Consider the following 19,129-nt stretch of genomic DNA (forward strand, 5'->3'; position numbering starts at 1 on the left):
GTCGCGCGGCATTGTATTTATATCGGAGCATCGTTAATAATGGCGTAAGCGCCATCGACAATAAGGTCCCTTTTTATAGAAAATACCACGTTTTTTTTTCACAGCCACATGTTCACCGTGCCGCCCAACGCGCGGTATCCAGACGCCATCGCTTTAACATATGATGACAGAAACCACAAGCTCACCTGCGTTTACAACGATCACAGTCTTTATGTATGGGACGTCAGAGATATTAAAAGGGTTGGTATTACTTCCATTCCAACTTTTACTTTTGGTGTAGAAAAAATTGAAAAGAAAAGACAGGAATTAAAGTTAAACAAGTATTAAGACGTCAAGCGGTGTCAAAATTTTATTTAATCCTTTATTATGCATAAAGAGTGTCAGAATATTGCGTGATCATGCAAATAAATTTTAATTTTGTCGCTGATATCTGAAACGCCATATAGTAATAATTTACCATGGAGACTATATAAAGGAGCCAAATCTCTATGTATGAAAAGTGTCCATCAAAAAACAGTAATTAGGCGGCGCCACCATACACCGAAATACTACCAAAAACAACCTACGTAATTTGGTCGGGTTATTTGTTGCCTTATATGGTTCATGTTATACTCATGTCCCAGAGCCTAACTAGCGCCACCGGAGAGATTAGGAACTATTATTTAAAGCTGAAAGCGGTCACTTTTGCAACAATTCTGCCATAAGAGATTGCGATCTTCTCTATACCATCTATATAATTTACCTTAAAAGTGAATGTGACGTATTGGTTTATTGCGTGCAAGCTACAACAGATGTCGCAAGAGAGGTATTTCAGCGCAATTTCAACGCATGTTAATCGTAAGAGTTTTATTAGCTCCGTGCGCCATCTAGTTCGTTACTGTGAACTAAAAAATAACCTACAATTATATGCTACTTAGGACGGTGCGCTTTTTTAGTATGGGATTGGGTATCTGTACTAGTATTATATGATCTGTGATATTGTAAACTCGGGTGTTTAATTCAATTAACATCCACGTTTCCAATATTTCACTTACACCTCGTTGCATAATGTACTATTGTTTTCATCTTCCACAGGTGGGCAAATCCCACTCAGCCCTCTACCACTCCGCTTGCATCTGGGGCGTGGACATGGCCAACGGGGCCGGCACCCTCCCTGCAGGCACCTTCCTCACCTGTTCCAGTGACGACACAGTCAGGATGTGGACCCTGCAGGGCAGGAGCGGGCCCAATATCTACAGCAACGTAAGTACTATTACTTTTAACTTTTAAAATCCTCAGGTTAATAGATAGATTAAGTTAGGTTAGGTTTGTTTTATGGCGCCGGAAGGAATCACGGTAGAATCTCAGGCATCCCATGACTCCTTCAACACGGTAAGACGGGTGACGCCGGAGTGGCTTTTAGTGGGTATACCTCCTCTCCTCCTCTCTTTAGGAGAGGATGGCTGTAGGAGGGAGTCCCACATATCCCCCAATGGCTCCCCAGGCCGGGGGAATGCGTAACGCATTTTACCACTCCGTCAAAAAAAAAAAAGTTTGTTTTATGACAATCCTGAAAAGTTACGCGTTTCTGAGAAAAACCAAATTATGACTAAAGAAAATGTTGACAAACAATACATTATGACTTAAAACTATATGGGAAACATTAGAGACCCGCTAACTACCACTTATTTTTTAGGAACTGAACAAAGTGGTGTACATCGACCCGGAGCTGAAATTCCTGAAAGATGCAGATCTCAGCGCGGCGGATAAGGACAAAGCGAAGTCGTATGACGACAAGACTGGTGTGCGGTTAGTATATTTTTATATTGCACTCTAGAATAAATAATAATACTAGGTACAGAAAATTAACAAAACGCATCTATTACGACAGATATGACCGCTAGGTGGCGCAAGCGCGAGGTATCCGTTCCGTAGCGGTGCCCGGCAAACCACTATGGCTAGACACCAAAATTGGTGTGGGCCGCGTGTACTTGTAGCGACGCGACGAAATCGCGGAGTGAGCCACGCCTGGTTGTTACTATTAAGTCTCGCCATTGTTTTGTACGGCGATAAGAAAAGTATTGCGAAGCTATTTTTAAATTGACCACCATTTTAACTACCTATATTTTTACAAATAGAACACTAACATACTTAAGTGTGGTATAGACATAGTATATACAAGTAGTTATAGACGCGCCACCGAGCGACCGGGGGTAAGAGAAAGAATATTCATATAAAATACTACGCAATTTATCCGGTTTGCATGTCTAATGTCTTTTCTCTTTCACTCTTATAAATTTCGGTATTTCGCCTCCTTGCTATGATGCCCACATGATGCCATAACCAGACCAAGAAAAAATGCCCGGTCGGTGATAAAGACAAAGCATGGCACTATTTTCTCTTTCCTCTTATAGGAATCGCAATAAGACTATATTTCTCTATCAAAGAGTGTCAGGCCCTTGGGTACACCTGTCCAATTTCTTGGTCCAATTGCATTACGTCTCACTCTCTCATTAAGCAAAATGTGAGATATAAACACACATTGCACCAAGAAATTGGAACATAATAGTACATTTTACAACTAGTGTGAAAAGAATGTCTTTTTACCACTAAATAGTACCGAGGTATCGTGCCGCGAGCTGAAAGCGAGTGGCAAGACTCGGTACGAGTGGTAAAAAGGCATTTCACACGTGTTGTAAACGACGTTTTTTAATACAATTGCGAAAAAATAATAAATTAATATATCATTAGTAGAATCATACCACCAAACCAAACCAAAACCAAAAGTACCTATACAGCCCGCGATACTTGAGCTGCCGCAGCCCGCGATACCTTCATACTCGCGCGCGCCCCGGCCGCGGCCGCCGCGGGCCCGGCGCGGGTTGCTCAACGACACCGAGGAGTAACGAGTGAGGCCCTGGTACCTGCTCAAGCTAAATTACATAAAAACTGCGTTTCGAAACTATAGTTTGGAACTAAAAAGTAAAAATCACTAGTTCGAGAAATTGAGCTTCTCGCACGCTACGCAGCCACAAAAAGTACCGCTTCTTGAGCAACTGTATTAAAAATTATAATTTACAGATGTGTGCGGATAAGTCCTGACGGCGCTCACATAGCATCGGGTGACCGAGCTGGCAACGTGTGGATACATTCAGCCACCGGCTCACTGTTGCACAGGTACAATAATGGGGTTAATTAATCTAATTATAAATAACCATTATGAGATAGATAATCTTATACAAATGAATCCACATCGGATTTTGACACCTCACAATATAACCGATTAGCTTTATCCCGCGACTTCGTCTGCGTGGAGCTAGTAATTTGGGTAGCTTATTTTTTATCCAATCTGCTTTTTATCGATTCCCCGTGCAAACTTCCACCGCCCCTCTTCACCCCCTTAAAGGATGACGTCTGGGATAAAAACTACCCTATGTCCTTCCCCGGGACTCAAACTATCTCTATGTCTAATTTCAACTAAATCGGTTCAGCGGTTTAAGCGTGAAGAGGTAACACTCAGAAAGACAGATAAATAGACTTTCGCATTTATAATATTACTAGCTTTTGCCCGCGACTTCGTCTGCGTGGACTTAGTAACCCCAGCTAGAGTATGAATAGCGCCTGGAGAAAGTCTTATAGCAATTATTCCATTTGAGCATATTATGCACACAAATTAGCAGACACTTCATTAATTATCTCAATTCCACCCCGCTTTTTACTTTCTTAAGGGATGATTTTCGGGATAAAAACTATCCTACGTCCTTCTCAGGGACTCAACCTATCTCTTTGCCAAATTTCATCTAAATCGATTCAGCGGTTGAAGCGTGAAGAGGGAACAGACAGACAGACAGACTTTCGCATTTATAATATTAGTATGGATAGTAGAAGGGATTAACCTACAAGGAAACCTCGCGAATATCAGCTGCCGCTCCGTCGGTGGGTTAAGGAACGGTATAGTTTGAATCTTCTCAAATGATTTTTACTCCAAAGACCCTAATCTGTTAAACAAAAGCCATTGTTTCTTTTATGGGAGCGCGTGGCCATTGTTCTGAGCGCGTGGCCATTGTGTCTCAGCGCGTGGCGCGCACTTAGACACAATGGCCACACGCTGAAGAAACAATGGCTTTTGTTTAACATATTAGGGTCTTTGGAGTAAAAATAATTTGAGATGATTCAAACTATAACCAGTCAAACACTTAGGGATGAATGTGTTTAAACCATAGACATAGATATAGACATAGATAGACCTCCCCGAGGTCCTACTCAACATCAAAGGTTTGATAGGGTTCCTCGAGGAGCTGGGCTGGCAGGACTAGCCCACCCCCATGTCACGCAAAACAGGCGCCAGTCGTCGAGTTGCGGTAAATCGCCCAAACTACAATACAATACCATAGACATAGTATATACAAGTAGTTATAGACGCGCCACCGAGCGACCGGGGGTAAGAGAAAGAATATTCATATAATTTTTTTTCTATTTCACTCTTATAAATTTCGGTATTTCGCCATCGCCTATGATGCCACCCGGTCGGTGATAAGGACAAAGCATGGCACTATTTTCTCTTTCGTCTTATACGAATCGCAATAAGACTATCTTTCTCTATCAAAGAGTGTCATGCCCTTGGTTTAAACGTTGTTTTGTAATTGTAGGTTGGAGGCTCACGACGCCGAAGTATTATGCCTGGAGTACTCGGCTAAACCGCGGCTCTTAGCTTCAGCTTCGAGAGATCGTCTCATTCACGTGTTCATGGTCGATCGGGTATGTATAATATGGCGTTTGTGGTAGCACTTCCACACTTTGGTGCTTGCCTAATTAGCCTCATGCATGAAGTTTATATTTGAACGAAATATGTTTTAATTCGGATGTTTGTTACCGTTATATCATGTTACAAATGCATTTCCGTTTTTAGATTACCATTTAATTACTTAAAATTATAAATAAGAAGTACAAAAATTTGCCCGCGAAAAGCTAGTGAGCGAAACGCTCGAAACGCAACGTGACGTCACGCGTTCGACAGATTAGTGTCATTAGTAGCAAACGTCAGTTGGGCCGCCCAACGTGTGACGTCATCACGCTCTGTCGAATTCGCGCCAAAAATTGTGAGCGTTTCAACCGCTCAAAAATTTTCAACATTTTAAATATTTTTTAATAAAATAATGTTAAGGTTTACAAAAGTATTCCGGTGTTCCAACGATATAAATTATGAATCCAAAAATAAAAATAAATTCATGCATGGAGCTAATTGAACTGATTGTATTATTTATTATATTGTCCATCTTGCACCTGTAAACAATTAATTCGATAAATAGGCAGACAAGTTCAAAACTATGATCAATATGTCATCATCATCATCATATCAGCCAGAGGACGTCCACTGCTGGACATAGGCCTCCCCCAAAGAGTGCCACAATGACCGGTCTTGCGCCACCCGCGTCCAGCGGACTCCCGCGACCTTGACCAGGTCATCAGTCCATCTTGTGGGGGGCTTACCCACACTGCGCCTTCCGGTACGTGGTCGCCACTCGAGAACCTTTCCGCCCCAATGGCCATCGGTTCTACGCCCACTCGATATGTCCTCGAAGGTTAACTAGAAAATCTCCTTAAAAGAGGAAAGTTCGCCTTTACACTTGAAATTGGCTCAAGATATTTTACATATTGAGTGAATTGTACGAGAAGGGCGCTGGTGGCCTAGTGGTAAGAGCATGCGACTTGAAATTTGGAGGTCGCGGGTTCGAACCCTTCGCTCGTACCGATGAGTTTTTCGGAACTTACGTACGAAATATCATTTGATATTTACCAGTCGCTTTTCGGTGAAGGTAAATATCGTGAGGAAACCGGACTAATCCCGATAAGGCCTAGTTTACCCTCTGGGTTGGAAGATCAGATGGCAGTCGCTTTCGTAAAAACACGCCAATTGTTGGGATTCGTTGCCAAGCGGACGCCAGGCTCCCATGAGCCGCTGCAAAATGCCGGGACAACGCGAGGAAGATGATAATCATCATCATCATCAAAAATCATTTATTCGTAAAAACATAGGTACAAATATTAGGTCTTATAAATAAACATGTTGTGGAACACTATGTTTTGCCCGTAGGCGTACGATTGGTTTACAATGCTTATCATGTATAATTATTTTATAAATTACAATTCATGCATATATATATATAAAATTGATATAATATTGAGTAACAAGTTAGGTAGGTCCAACTTCGAGAAAGAGGTCACTCGTCGAATCCGACTCGGTTGGGCAGCGTTCGGGAAGCTCCACAGTATCTTTTCGTCCAAATTGCCGCAGTGTCTTAAGTCAAAAGTCTTTGACCAGTGTGTGTTACCAGTGATGACATACGGATCTGAGACGTGGGCGCTAACAATGGGCCTCATAAGAAGGCTCAAGGTCACGCAAAGGGCAATGGAGAGAGCTATGCTCGGGGTTTCTCTGCGTGATAGAGTCAGAAATGATGATATCCGCAGTAGAACTAGGGTCACCGACATAGCTCCCAGAATTGCAAACCTTAAGTGGCAGTGGGCGGGGCACATTGCTCGCAGAACTGATGGCCGGTGGGGCCGGAAGGTTCTGGAGTGGCGTCCGCGTACCGGAAGACGAGCTTCCGGTAGGCCTCCAACGAGATGGAGCGACGACCTGGTGAAGGTCGCGGGAATTCGGTGGTTGCGAGCGGCACAGGATCGGTCGGAGTGGCGAGCCTTGGGGGAGGCCTATGTCCAGCAGTGGACGTCTATCGGTAGACATGATGATGATGATGATGAACAAGAAAACAATGTCAAGGAGAGATCAGTATAAAATTTCAATAAAGTGTAATATATTTGTCATTATTTGTTTGTATGATGACGTGTAAGTTGTACGATAACCACTAAAACTTGAACAAATTTCCTTCCCAGGGCTACCAAATTCTTCAAACCTTAGACGAACACTCATCTAGTATAACAGCAGTACGCCTGATCCCTGCCCCCGCCCCCGCCACTCTTCAGCTAGTATCCTGCGGAGCCGACAAAACTGTTCTATTTCGACAACTTATTGTGGTACGTAGCTTTAATATACATTACTAGCTTTTGCCCGCAACTTCGTCTGCGTGGACTTAGTAACGGCACTTAGTAAGTATAGCGCCTGGAAAAATTCTCATAGCAATTATTCAATTTGAGCATATTGTATATAAGATAAGGTAAGGTAAGGTAAGATAAGATAAGACAAGATAGGGTAGGATAAGAGGAGAGAAGAGAATAGAAGATAATATAAGGGAAGAGAAGAGAAGAGAAATTTTTGGGGTCTCCGGGACTCAAACTACCTCCATATCCAATTTCATGTAAATCGGTTTAGTGCTTATTGATTCCCCATACAAATTTCCACCCCCCTTTTCACCCCCCTAAAGGGCGATTTCTGGAATAATCACTACCCTATGTCCTTCCCCGGGACTCGAACTATCTCTACGTCAAATTTCAACTCAATCGGTTCAGCGGTTTAAGCGTGAAGAGGCAACACACAGACAGACATACAGACAGACTTTCGCATTTATAATATTAGTATGGATTATTAACTAAAACAGGGGCCCGTTTATCAAAAGCTTGTAGCTTTGCGAGCTTGAGAGCGAGAAAAGAGAGAGAAAAAAAAAGAAAAAAAGAGAGAAAAGCATTGAGAGCTTTTTGTGAATGAGTCGAGTAAAACGTTAACCTCCTAAGGGCCAAGGTCCTACCTATAGTACCTCTTCAGTTTGATGAAATTGACAAATAAAAATACAAATACAAATGAATTTATTTCATTACTTTTTACAGCTTTTTTTGCTTTTTGCATTTAAATCCTATTCAATTGGAACAGTCAATTTTGCTTTGTTTGGTTCAATTTTCCAACAACGCAAAATCAACTCTATTTCCTACACTATAGGTTCAAATTTCAGTGGCAAATTTTTGCTTTTTCATTTGTATGGCCTGGGGTTTAGGTTAATATATAACATTTATATGTATACTGACAATAACTTTGTTTATTGGCTTGTGGCTTATCTATCGCATTAGGCAAAATCTGTAATGATAGATTTAAGTTTTAATTACTAAATAAAAAAATATGAAAAAAATAAAAATATAATATGATTATTTATACCATGTCGGATGTCGGTGACAAAACAAGCATATGGCCCGTCTACAGCTAATACCATAGTCTATGGATGTCTGCAACTGTATACGTGCGAAGAGGATATAATAGGATAGAGCGGTACTGTCATAGTAAATTTTGTAACCACAGTAAATTCACTGCCATCTGTCGACAAACTTTAAAACTAAAAATGAAGATTAATTTAAGCGTTTTTGAATAAACTTATTCTATTCTATTCTATTCTATTTATAAAAATACGATAAAATGTATTAAAATATGGATAAATGATTTTTTTTATTTGCATTAATAATTTTTATGATTTTGACCCATGTTCTTTCACTGATATGCGTTAAAATTATAAATAACAAACGAAACCGTCAACGCCCTCTATACGAGAGTAGGCCAAAGCTAGTGGCGCCCTCTGATCGAGAATAAAATTTTCGTGATTTTCGAGGCACGTTTTTTCCTTAGACTGTATCCATCTATTACGGAGTTATATCTATCTTTGCTGCAACTGTATACGTGTAATGTATTTTCAATGTGTTTCAGACTCCAGACGGGGGTTACAAGTTCGAACGAGGACAGAACGTGTCCGGTCGGACGACGTTGTACGATATGGAGGTGGACGCCGGCGGACGACACGTCCTGACAGCCTGTCAGGTAATACGTCAGATCACTTGGATATAATCTCTCTAACTTGTCTGTAGGAATCGCTTCCTCTCAATACAGGGTGGCTAAAAATAAGTGCATCATACCCGTTGCCAGGGAGGTTTCGGGATTATACTGAGCAACTTTTACTACTCATACTCATTTATTAATAATATTATTACATATTACACGTCAAAAATTTTATTACATGAGACAGATTATATTATTTTACAGTTTTGTGTAGTGTAGGTACAAATACATATGTCAATTTTTACAGTTGTGAGCCTTTTAATATGGGGCATTTTCTATGAAAAGGGACCTTCTTGTCGATGGCGCTTACGCCGCACAGCGTCGCGCGGCATTGTATTTATATAGGAGCATCGTTTATAATGGCGTAAGCGCCATCGACAATAAGCTCCCTTTTTATAGAAAATACCACATATTAATTAGTATTCTTATATCAAATTATTTTGTTGGATGCCATTAAAAATATATTGTAGAAGGACCAACCAACCAACCAATCAACCACGAAATCGGGAAAGAAAATTTTACCCTCAATATAGAAAATGGACCAGCCAAAATGTATGAAACAGCTAAAAAAATTTTCGCGATTTCGTGGTTGGTCCCATAGTAAAAGTTGCTCAGTATAATCACGAAACCTCCCTGGCAACGGGTATGCACTTATTTTTTAGCCACCGTGTATATGACAAGCCCCAGAACAAATCTTGTGTATCGAGAGCACAGAATAACTAACAGTACTACCGAGAGTAGAAGAATCTTAAGGAAAGTATGAAAAATAATTGACTTTTCACGCCAGAAATCCTATTCTTACACTGAAGTTTCCATTTTAAAAAATTACGTTTCAGGACCGCAACGTGAGGGTGTACAGCGCTTCCAACGGCCGACACACGAAGACGTTTAGAGGGACCACGGCCGATGACGGAACCCTAATCAAGGTAATTTAGAATTTTCTTTCCTATTTCCAAATTCTATTATTTTCTGCTAAAAGTTTTAATGAATTTATAATATTTAAAACGAACTGTGAAATTGACTGTTGATTTATTGATCATTTTTTTGTGTCTGTCTTATTAGTTATTTCTTAATTTTTAGAGCTTTTATTTAACCTGTCTTGTTAGTATGTATAGGTCTAATATTGGAAGCTAAATTAGAATCACTTCCTCACATTCGTTAAGTTTAGTCTGATTTATGAAAAACCAGCCAAGTGCGAGTCGGACTCGCGCACTGGGGGTTCCGTACGTTACATAATTTTAACAATATATTTTTTATGTGAAACGTGAGTGAAAGGTAAATTGCGGTTTACGATTTATGACGTATTAAAAAAAACTACTTACTAGATCTCTTTCAAACCAATTTTCGGTGGAAGTTTGCATGGTAATGTACATCATATATTTTTATCAGTTTTATCATTCTCTTATTTTAGAAGTTACAGGGGGGGGGGACACACATTTTACCACTTTGGAAGTGTCTCTCGCGCAAACTATTCAGTTTAGAAAAAAAATGATATTAGAAACCTCAATATCATTTTTGAAGTCCTATCCATAGATACCCCACACGTATGGGTTTGATGAAAAAATTTTTTTGAGTGTCAGTTCCAAGTATGGGGAACCCCCAAAATTTATTGTTTTTTTTTTTCTATTTTTGTGTGATCTGTGATTTTAGTAGAAATAGCTTCACCGCTATCAAATAAAACATTCACGAAACTATCGACACCGTCATGCAAATGGCGTCACCGCTTTCCTAGGAAACCAGAGCTTAACGTTTTAATGCGTTTTTTATTTTAGGTGGCTCTGGATAACAGCGGCATCTACCTCGCTACTTCGTGTACGGACAAAGTGCTCAGCGTTTACGACTATTACTCCGGGGAATGTATGGCGACCATGTATGGACATTCCGAAATAGTCACTGGACTTAGGTAAGAAAAACATTTATTTGACGATTGACGACCGGTCTGGCCTAGTGACTCTGCCTGTGAAGCTGTTGGTCCTGGGTTCGAATCCCGGTAAGGGCATTTATTTGTGTGATGAACACAGATATTTGTTCCTGAGTCTTGGGTTTTTCTATGTATTTGTAAATTATATATATCGTTGTTTGAGTACCCGCAACACAAGCCTTCTTGAGCTTACTGTGGGACCTATTTTCTGCAAGTTTGCATATTTGTCGTAATTAATTTACTGCTTGTACACGGCCCTTATGTCTTCATAATACAGTCTAATTTATTTCCAGGTTCACACCGGATTGCCAACATCTAATATCAGCCTCCGGCGACGGTTGTGTGTTTGTATGGCGTGTACCTCACGACATGGTGGTCACTATGAGAGCTAGATTAGCTCAGCAGGCCATAAGGCAGGGCAAGTAAGTGTAGATGCAACGGATACCGGATCTTCGGCCTGACCATCGGCCGAATATTCGGTATCCGGCCGCCGAATATTCGGCCGGCGGAACAATACCTATATTTCGGTTTTTCGGGTGCGCATTGTGCAGCTTCCGACCTGTTTCGTAGTGAACTCTCGCGCGGACTCATTTCTAGGTTCGAAATGAGTCCGCGTGCAAGTGAGTGGAATCTTTATATTGTTTTAGAATAATAAACGACTACGATTATGACCGTGACTGTTTGTTAAATCCAATTTGTTTACTCCGAAATCAAGCAAAGTTACTATCCGGTATCCGGCCAGATGGTAGGTCACTATCCGGTATCCGGCCGGATATTAAAAATAAAGGCCGGATATCGAATAGTAACCGAATATCCGGTGTATCTCTAGTAGTGTCCCATAAGTATTTGGCCGAGCGATATCGAAGGTATCCGTTTTAGCTTGTGTAAAAAATGCTTTCTTATATCTCTTCAGCTGTTCTCGACATTCTATAGGTCGCATTCATATTCGATTTTCCTACAATTTGAGAACAGATTTCTGTCGATGGACTTGTGAGGTTTATACTTAGCTTACAGAGCAATTCGTTGTAGCATATTCAGTGCGAGGAGTTATAATTCTAACATTAGTAAAGAATTACCGTGAAATACAGGACTAATCGAATTTAAACTGTTGTGAGACATACTAACATTAAATCATTACGCAATACACGGTCGTCGTGAACGCTGCTCGCACTATTAGTGCTTGAGAAAGGAGACCTAGGCTCTCCGAAACATGTCGCGCGAGTGACTAAAACAAGTGAGTCTAAACCGTAAAATGATTTAATACAGGACTAGTGAATTATTCATCCCAATATATATATATATATACATATATATATTGTTTATTCAGAAACCAAAGTCATATACACATATCAAAAATGCGATACAAAAGATGTACCGCAACAAAATAAAAATACAACAAAAAAGACCTGGAGGTTTATAAATTATACATGATGAAGTCACGTAGTGAATTTTTATATAATTGTTTGTTTTTTTTCAGACGAGTGGCGCCATCTAACGGCGTGAGCGGTGTGGAAAGTGAAACGGACTCGCATCTCGGCTCGCCACCTCGAGAATTATTGGATGACAAATTCACTACGCCTGTCGTACCAGACTATACGTAAGTATCATTTATTTTTATTTATTTAAACTTTATTGCACGATATAAAATTGTACAAATGGCGGACTTAATGCCTTAAGACATTCTCTACCAGTCAACCATTGGGTCAAACAGAAACGTGTGTTAGTGCAGGATTGTAGAAAGCGAGAGGAAATATGAAACAAATTATTATTCTAAACAATATATATTTTATTTATACACACACATATAAGAACAATAGCAATATATACCTACATATATACAAACATGCATACATACATACATACATACATATGTAAATAAATGTATTATCATTCAAGATGAAGATATTGTTAACTGCATATTCGTAAATTTTGCAACGAGGAGTTTTCACTAAACTGTACCATTCACGGCCACTTAGCAATCGTTACAAAACTGACTGTCAGTGTCAAACTCCATGCATTTTGTCATGAGGTGACAGTTAGCGCCACTCCACACTAGCGTCACAGAATAAGTAATAGTATTATCATACAGAACGGCCACGCCCCGCCCCGTCCCGACTCGAATGACCTCGTGACAGCAGATTGACGGCCGTTTGCCGGCCGCTCAGTACTGTTTTTAAGCAACTTACTCACACCATGACGTCGCGTGTACAGACGTGCCGTTCACACATAGAAACGCAAGTGATGTTTGATGTTTAGCGTGTCCGCCCTGTGCTAGCGTCTCCCGAGCGTCAGCGTCTTGCTAATTTTGGCTGATTAACTAGGGAACAAATCAAATTATTTTATGAAATATTTTTTGATTTGTGTTTTTTTAAGTAGTCGCACTACTATATATAAATTATAAACTGAAATAGATAACATGCACTAAATAAAAAGTGACCAATTCCACCGGTGGCCGAGGCGGGAATCTAACCCGCGTCTTCAGCTTACGCGGCTAACGTCCTGACCACTAGACCACCCGGTGTGACAAAAGTGTGATATCTATTTCATTTATTATTGTGCGGGTGTATGATATAAATGATATTTATTTCAGTTTATAATCTATGGCCGCTGCTTGACGCAATGTTGGCGCAACTGCGCAGCGACGCCATTTTCCATAGTGCCGACTAGACGCCGATATTCAAAAGACGCTAGTGTGGGGTCTCTTAGACGTGACTTACGGAGTGCCAGTTGCACCATCCGCACTCGACAGACTGATCAACGTCACCCAGCGCGCGGCGGCGGTTTACTATGAAACTCCATACAATAAAATATAGCGAACTATTTAACGATAACAAGCAGTTTGGTGCAACGTGCAACCCGACTCTTAAGCAACTTAAATCGAGCTTTGAAGTACAAGTTAAAATGAAAATGTTAAGAGCGCTATTACATTTCGGCTTTGAGCGAGTTTAAGTATTTTACAACAGTATAAGCAAACGTTGTAGATTGCTCGTGTATAAAAATGACTTCGATACTAAGTAGATTTTCGTAGGAATTTACACTTGTTTCGAAGAGAAAATTCAATTCGTTTTACATTGATTTTCTCTTTCTCAAAAGCATGTAGGAAGAATATCATTCGATATTCCTAAAGTACAGGATATTAGTAATACAAAATATCCAACTTAAGCAGAGTAAACTTCTCAAAATTTACAAATAAGAGCTCACAATTCTGTGCTTCACGCGGGGTTTTTCGTAAACGACCATCAGAAAAAAAATCATTACTAATTTAATTAGTCCTTTTTCTAAAATGTACAATATATTCCTAAAGAGAAGAAGACGCTCTTACTGGAACAAGTACTCTTTGTTTCTAATAATGAGCGTAAAGTCTTAAATGTTGTCGGGAATATCATCAATTTTACAATATTTCGACTTTTCTTGTAAGAACGCTCTTAACTGCTAATTTACTTGCAAAATAAATATGAATGTTAATGTGTTATTTCTAGGCTCCGTATTGGTCGCCTGCCCTCTTGGGCCAAGAAGAGTCTCGGCGACGAGCTAGTCCCCGAGTGCCCCGCGCCCGACCCGCCCGCGCGGGGCAAGTGGGCGCGCCGGATACAACCGAACGGTACGTGACGTGTGATAGTCAGAGCCCGGAATTTTCACGGCAAAACAAAAGACTGTCGCAATCTTGCTAGAGTTAGAAAGATTTTTTTATCGATATCGATAGTTGTGTAAAGACAAAGACGGTCAATGCGCTCTCATAATTTTCATGTTTTAATTAAATTTAAATTAATAAAATAAGGACTTGTCCCAACTGTGGCTGCTATAGTACACATAGGCTCCAGCCGTGCTGCTAATGTGCTATCATGGCAGAAAACAGCAGCCATGTTTTAACGGATTATTTAGCAACGTACCAGGTAACTGTTATGATACTATATAGCGCTATAGAAAAACTTTCATGACTTTTACAGAACTCTAGCCTTATAGCGATGTTGAGAGAGCTTTTAAAAACCTAAAACGTTACGTAATGGTCGTGCAAAGTCCTTCTATAGTGCAGATTGATCCTCTAATAGTGTTTACGATGCTGCTACAATACTAGTACTATAAAAGTTATTTTGACGCATTATTATTTCAAAATAGGTACATAAAAGCGTCAGTAAAGTCGTCTATAGTATTAAATAGTACCATAATCGCTTTTTGCATATCTATTACAGTGCAGCACTTTTTTTGAAGATTCTTTTGTATGGTCCTATAAGCGTTCTAAGTGCTACATTATAGAACTTAAATGCTCTTTAACTTATAGAATCAAAACACTCTGTTAAAAAACCTTTATAGAACAAACAGTCACAATGGTTACCATTATAGGCCTACAATATCACTGTTTGGTGATAAAATGCCTTAGTTATAGAACCTTTTGTTACTTGGATAACCAATCGCAGGATCCTACGGCTCGCAAGGCAAAGTGAATGAACTGTTGCCAGCAGCCCTGCTTATTAACATGAAGTTTTAATGTCTAATTTTAATTTTCTATTTAGTCCAAAAGCACAATCCGTTTAAGGCCGTTCCATCGGTTTGCCACTGTCACTGTCACATTTCGCAAGAAGAACGGAAATGACCATGCGCGCCAAGTGGCAATTTTGATCGAATTTTGTCGATTTTTTCTTATTTTAAAAACGTTGCCTTAAGCTGTCAAATTACTATTTAAGTTAAGATTGTTTTTGTTTTTTTTTTGTTTATAGTGTCACATAATAAATAACCGAGTAAAGTTTGATTAAAAGTCCGAGTTAGAGTTTACTTTGGGAATTAATTGTATCGAGCGAAGTGTCATAATTCGTGTATCATAAGCTGTGTTATTAAAGATAATATAATCAAGAACTACATATAACTTTTCCACGTCTACGAATATCAACGTCTCTTAGAAAAATATGATCATATAAGGAGATTTTTCGCCTTCTGGCTAAGGGAACGGCCTTAAGAATCATTTCCTAAATATGTGCCATTTTCATCCAAAAGGGTACTTATTGTCGGTTGCCAATAAGGTGCTATTTCCATATGGCTTCAATTTGAAATCAACCTTATCGGCAAGCGACAATGTGGTACCTATTGGTTGAAAACGTCACATATTTTTTTTCCTGTTCAGACAAACGTGGCGATTCGGACGGCTCAAAAGACAGCTCGCTCGATAGCGGCACCGACACACGCTACGGCGACAAGCGACGCGACGTCGTCAGCAAACAGGTACACCTTTAAAATATGGAAAATGTTGGAATTTACGGTCTTATTTTTTTTTAAATTCATTTATTCATATAATACAGACACATATACTATAAATGCGCCAAACTGGAGTAACCAGTTGGTTGGCGCGCCGCGCTCAACTCTTACTTAATTAAATGTTTACATTTGTGACTTATTCTATTGTTAGTATAAGAAAAGGAAAAGAAAGCATGCATTTATTTATGTTAGAATAATTTAACATTGTATGTAAGTATGTTGATAATCTTGTGCGTTACGGGAAACGGTCGAAGACATAGTTCAGATGTTGTACACATATGAACTATGTTTCCATAACAGCACATATTAATTTTGTATAGTCGTAATTGTAAATATTCTCCTCAATTAATACTTTAATGCATGATACCAAGTCACTTTTATTTTTCTCACTCACTCAATTATTGAGGTGATGGTTTATTTTTGCCTATTTATTTTATTTTACTTGGATGTGGTTTTAATTATTTTCACGCAGTGGGTTGTTTCTAGTTTGATTTATAAAAAAACAATATTAACAAATATTAATAGTAATTTTAACGAATTCACATAATTTGTTCTAATTATTATTGTTTTTCAAAGTGCCGAAAAACGCATATATGCGTCCGTGGCATTATGAAATATTACGGTAAACGCGCATGTGATTGAAAGCACTGGGTTAATGTATTAAGAAAAGTATACATCGTGTCCTTTTACTTCGATCAAATATTTTGTTTTGGTAAGTTGTATACTTTTTTTTAACGGAGCACTGGGTAAATGTACAAACATAATACACATGCGCGTATAATTAGATTAATATGAAACAACCCACTTAAAGGCCAGTCCAGACGGACAATTTTTCGCCCAATTTGATAAGTGGGATTGGCGAGGCAATTTCATTTTAGCATCCACACACATCCTGATTAAATCATGACTGATTAAGATTATGACCGATCAAATGGAGGTGCAAAGGCAAGAATGCCATTTTTCGGCGCTTGTATGCGCGTTTAAAGGCTTTTTTTAGGGTTCCGTACCCAAAGGGTAAAAACGGGACCCTCTTACTAAGACTCCTCTGTCCGTCTGTCTGTCACGAGGCTGTATCTCATGAACCGTGATAGCTAGACAGTTGAAATTTTCACAGATGATGTATTTCTGTTGCCGCTTTAACAACAAATACTAAAAAGAACGGAACCCTCGGTGGGCGAGTTTAATTAAGAGCGCTCGAATGTCACCATAAATCAAAAATTGTTGATTAAATTGTGTATGTGTGGACGCTATATGAGATTGACGCCAATTGATTTTATGATTAAATCGGTCTATTTGATCACCACGTCTGGACGGGCCTTCAAACCTGTATATCCAGCCTTAGTTCACTTGGTTGTGGTTATTCCCTTGACACTAGAGGCCGAAATCCCTCAACCTGTCGCAGCTGCCGCGCGTGGAAGCGCTGTTTCGCAACTTCGACGCGACCATCCGTAAAACATACGACATTTTGACCATTTCGCCGAGACTGGAGAAGGTTTTTTTTATTTATTTTCGCGGCATTTTGTTTTGGGCTTTTTTGTTATGTTACAGCTAGTATGTGTCTTTCATTGTCATGCATCATTATCATAGCCTTTTGTCTTTTTTCGTTCTTTATTTATATAATAATGAAAAAGTGATAAATTATAAGACTTGAAAACAAAGCCGGGACTTCTTATTTAGTAATAAAATGTAGCTCATTTCCGTACCAAAAGGGTAAAAACGGGACCCTATTACTAAGACTCCACTGTCCGTCTGTCTGTCCGTCTATCTGTCTGTCTGTCACCACGCTGTATCTCATGAACCGTGATATCTAGACAGTTGAAATTTTCACAGATGATGTATTTCTGTTGCCGCTGTAACAACAAATACTAAAAAGTACGGAACCCTCTTTGGGCGAGTCCGAGCACTTGTCCGGTTTTATTATAGTTTTCGCTAGGAGCAGAACTATGATCTAAGGTTAATTAAAAGTAATCAATCGAGTAAAAGTTGATGTAATCAATTTGTCAAAATCAATTTGTTGATAATAAAATAAAGCAATATTGAAAGATATTCCTAAATAAGTTTTTTTTTTTCAATTTAGCAAAGTTTTTGGCAAAAATGTAATTTTTTGTACAAGCTTTTATCGCTGACTGTACTTTTCTTTCCACAGGCAACTAATTACTCATCAAGACAATTCTAAAAACCCCAAACACAATTAGGTTGCGTTGTTTTATCACAGAGTTCCTATGACCACCTCCTGTCATCATCAGATCAGCTCGATGGTACCATAATATTGCATTGTCACCCGACTTACATATGTAAGCAAATTTTTAAGCTTCATCGGAAACCGGGAAGTGGATCATTGCAAGATTTGATCCTTACAAACAGTTATACATACTCATGCTCATACTCAATTATTAATAATATTGTTACATAATATTGTCTTCCGTTACCGCGATAGTTACTCATGAAATAAAACTATGAAAACGGATTATATCGCGTATATTGAATTTATAATACATCCCGACGTTTCGGCGTTTTTATCGCGTATATATATAAATATATATATATATATATATATATCTTTACTTGAAAATAATTGTAGTGTATAACTAGCCTTATGAACCGATTTTGCATGTACAACCAGCCTTAAAGTTTGTAGTATATGATTGTTCATTATTTTAGTATGTGGGTATTTTTGCACTTTGTAATTTTTCCTCAGTCACCCGTTGACCACGAACGCTGTAAAGAGTTCGAAACGTCGGGATGTATTATAAATTCAATATACGCGATATAATCCGTTTTCATAGTTTTATTTCATAATATTGTTACATATTACATGTCAAAAATTTAATTTAATTACATTTAATTACATGAGATAGATTACATTATTCTAATTACATTTAATACTTACTTACATAGGTACAGTCGCCATCAGATATATCGGAGCGACCAAGGCGCTCACATATATCTGAACACGTCTTTAGTGTCGTTGTGTATTGGCGTTAGAGTGCGTGTTCAGATATTTGTGAGCACCTTGGCTGCTAAAAAAAAAAAAAAAAATCGTACTAAATTGCTGCCATCTTCTTCTTCTTAATAATTTTCTACAATTTCTTGTCGGACTATATCTACAATATGCATGTCTTTTGTACTTAGTAATAAGTTTTTATTAATATTCGTTTACATATAGGAAACTATAGGTCTATTACTAGAAAAATGTTACTTTATAA

The 19,129-nt window shown here is 38.9% G+C and overlaps 1 protein-coding gene across 1 annotated transcript in view; it reads left to right on the forward strand.

The window, feature by feature from the left end:
* LOC134753493 (mitogen-activated protein kinase-binding protein 1) overlaps positions 1–19,129 on the forward strand; it is a 130,941-nt gene that overhangs the window by 80,063 nt on the left and 31,749 nt on the right. Inside the window, exons 10-23 of the mRNA XM_063689372.1 lie at positions 105–240; positions 1,075–1,242; positions 1,676–1,788; positions 3,061–3,156; positions 4,629–4,737; positions 6,877–7,017; positions 8,627–8,737; positions 9,592–9,681; positions 10,528–10,658; positions 10,970–11,098; positions 12,154–12,273; positions 14,156–14,277; positions 15,793–15,890; positions 17,299–17,415. Coding sequence (XP_063545442.1) covers positions 105–240; positions 1,075–1,242; positions 1,676–1,788; positions 3,061–3,156; positions 4,629–4,737; positions 6,877–7,017; positions 8,627–8,737; positions 9,592–9,681; positions 10,528–10,658; positions 10,970–11,098; positions 12,154–12,273; positions 14,156–14,277; positions 15,793–15,890; positions 17,299–17,415 — 1,681 coding nt within the window. The remainder of the gene's footprint in view (positions 1–104; positions 241–1,074; positions 1,243–1,675; positions 1,789–3,060; positions 3,157–4,628; positions 4,738–6,876; positions 7,018–8,626; positions 8,738–9,591; positions 9,682–10,527; positions 10,659–10,969; positions 11,099–12,153; positions 12,274–14,155; positions 14,278–15,792; positions 15,891–17,298; positions 17,416–19,129) is intronic.

The sequence above is a fragment of the Cydia strobilella genome, chromosome 27 (assembly GCF_947568885.1).
Source record: "Cydia strobilella chromosome 27, ilCydStro3.1, whole genome shotgun sequence".
Taxonomy (NCBI): domain Eukaryota; kingdom Metazoa; phylum Arthropoda; class Insecta; order Lepidoptera; family Tortricidae; genus Cydia; species Cydia strobilella.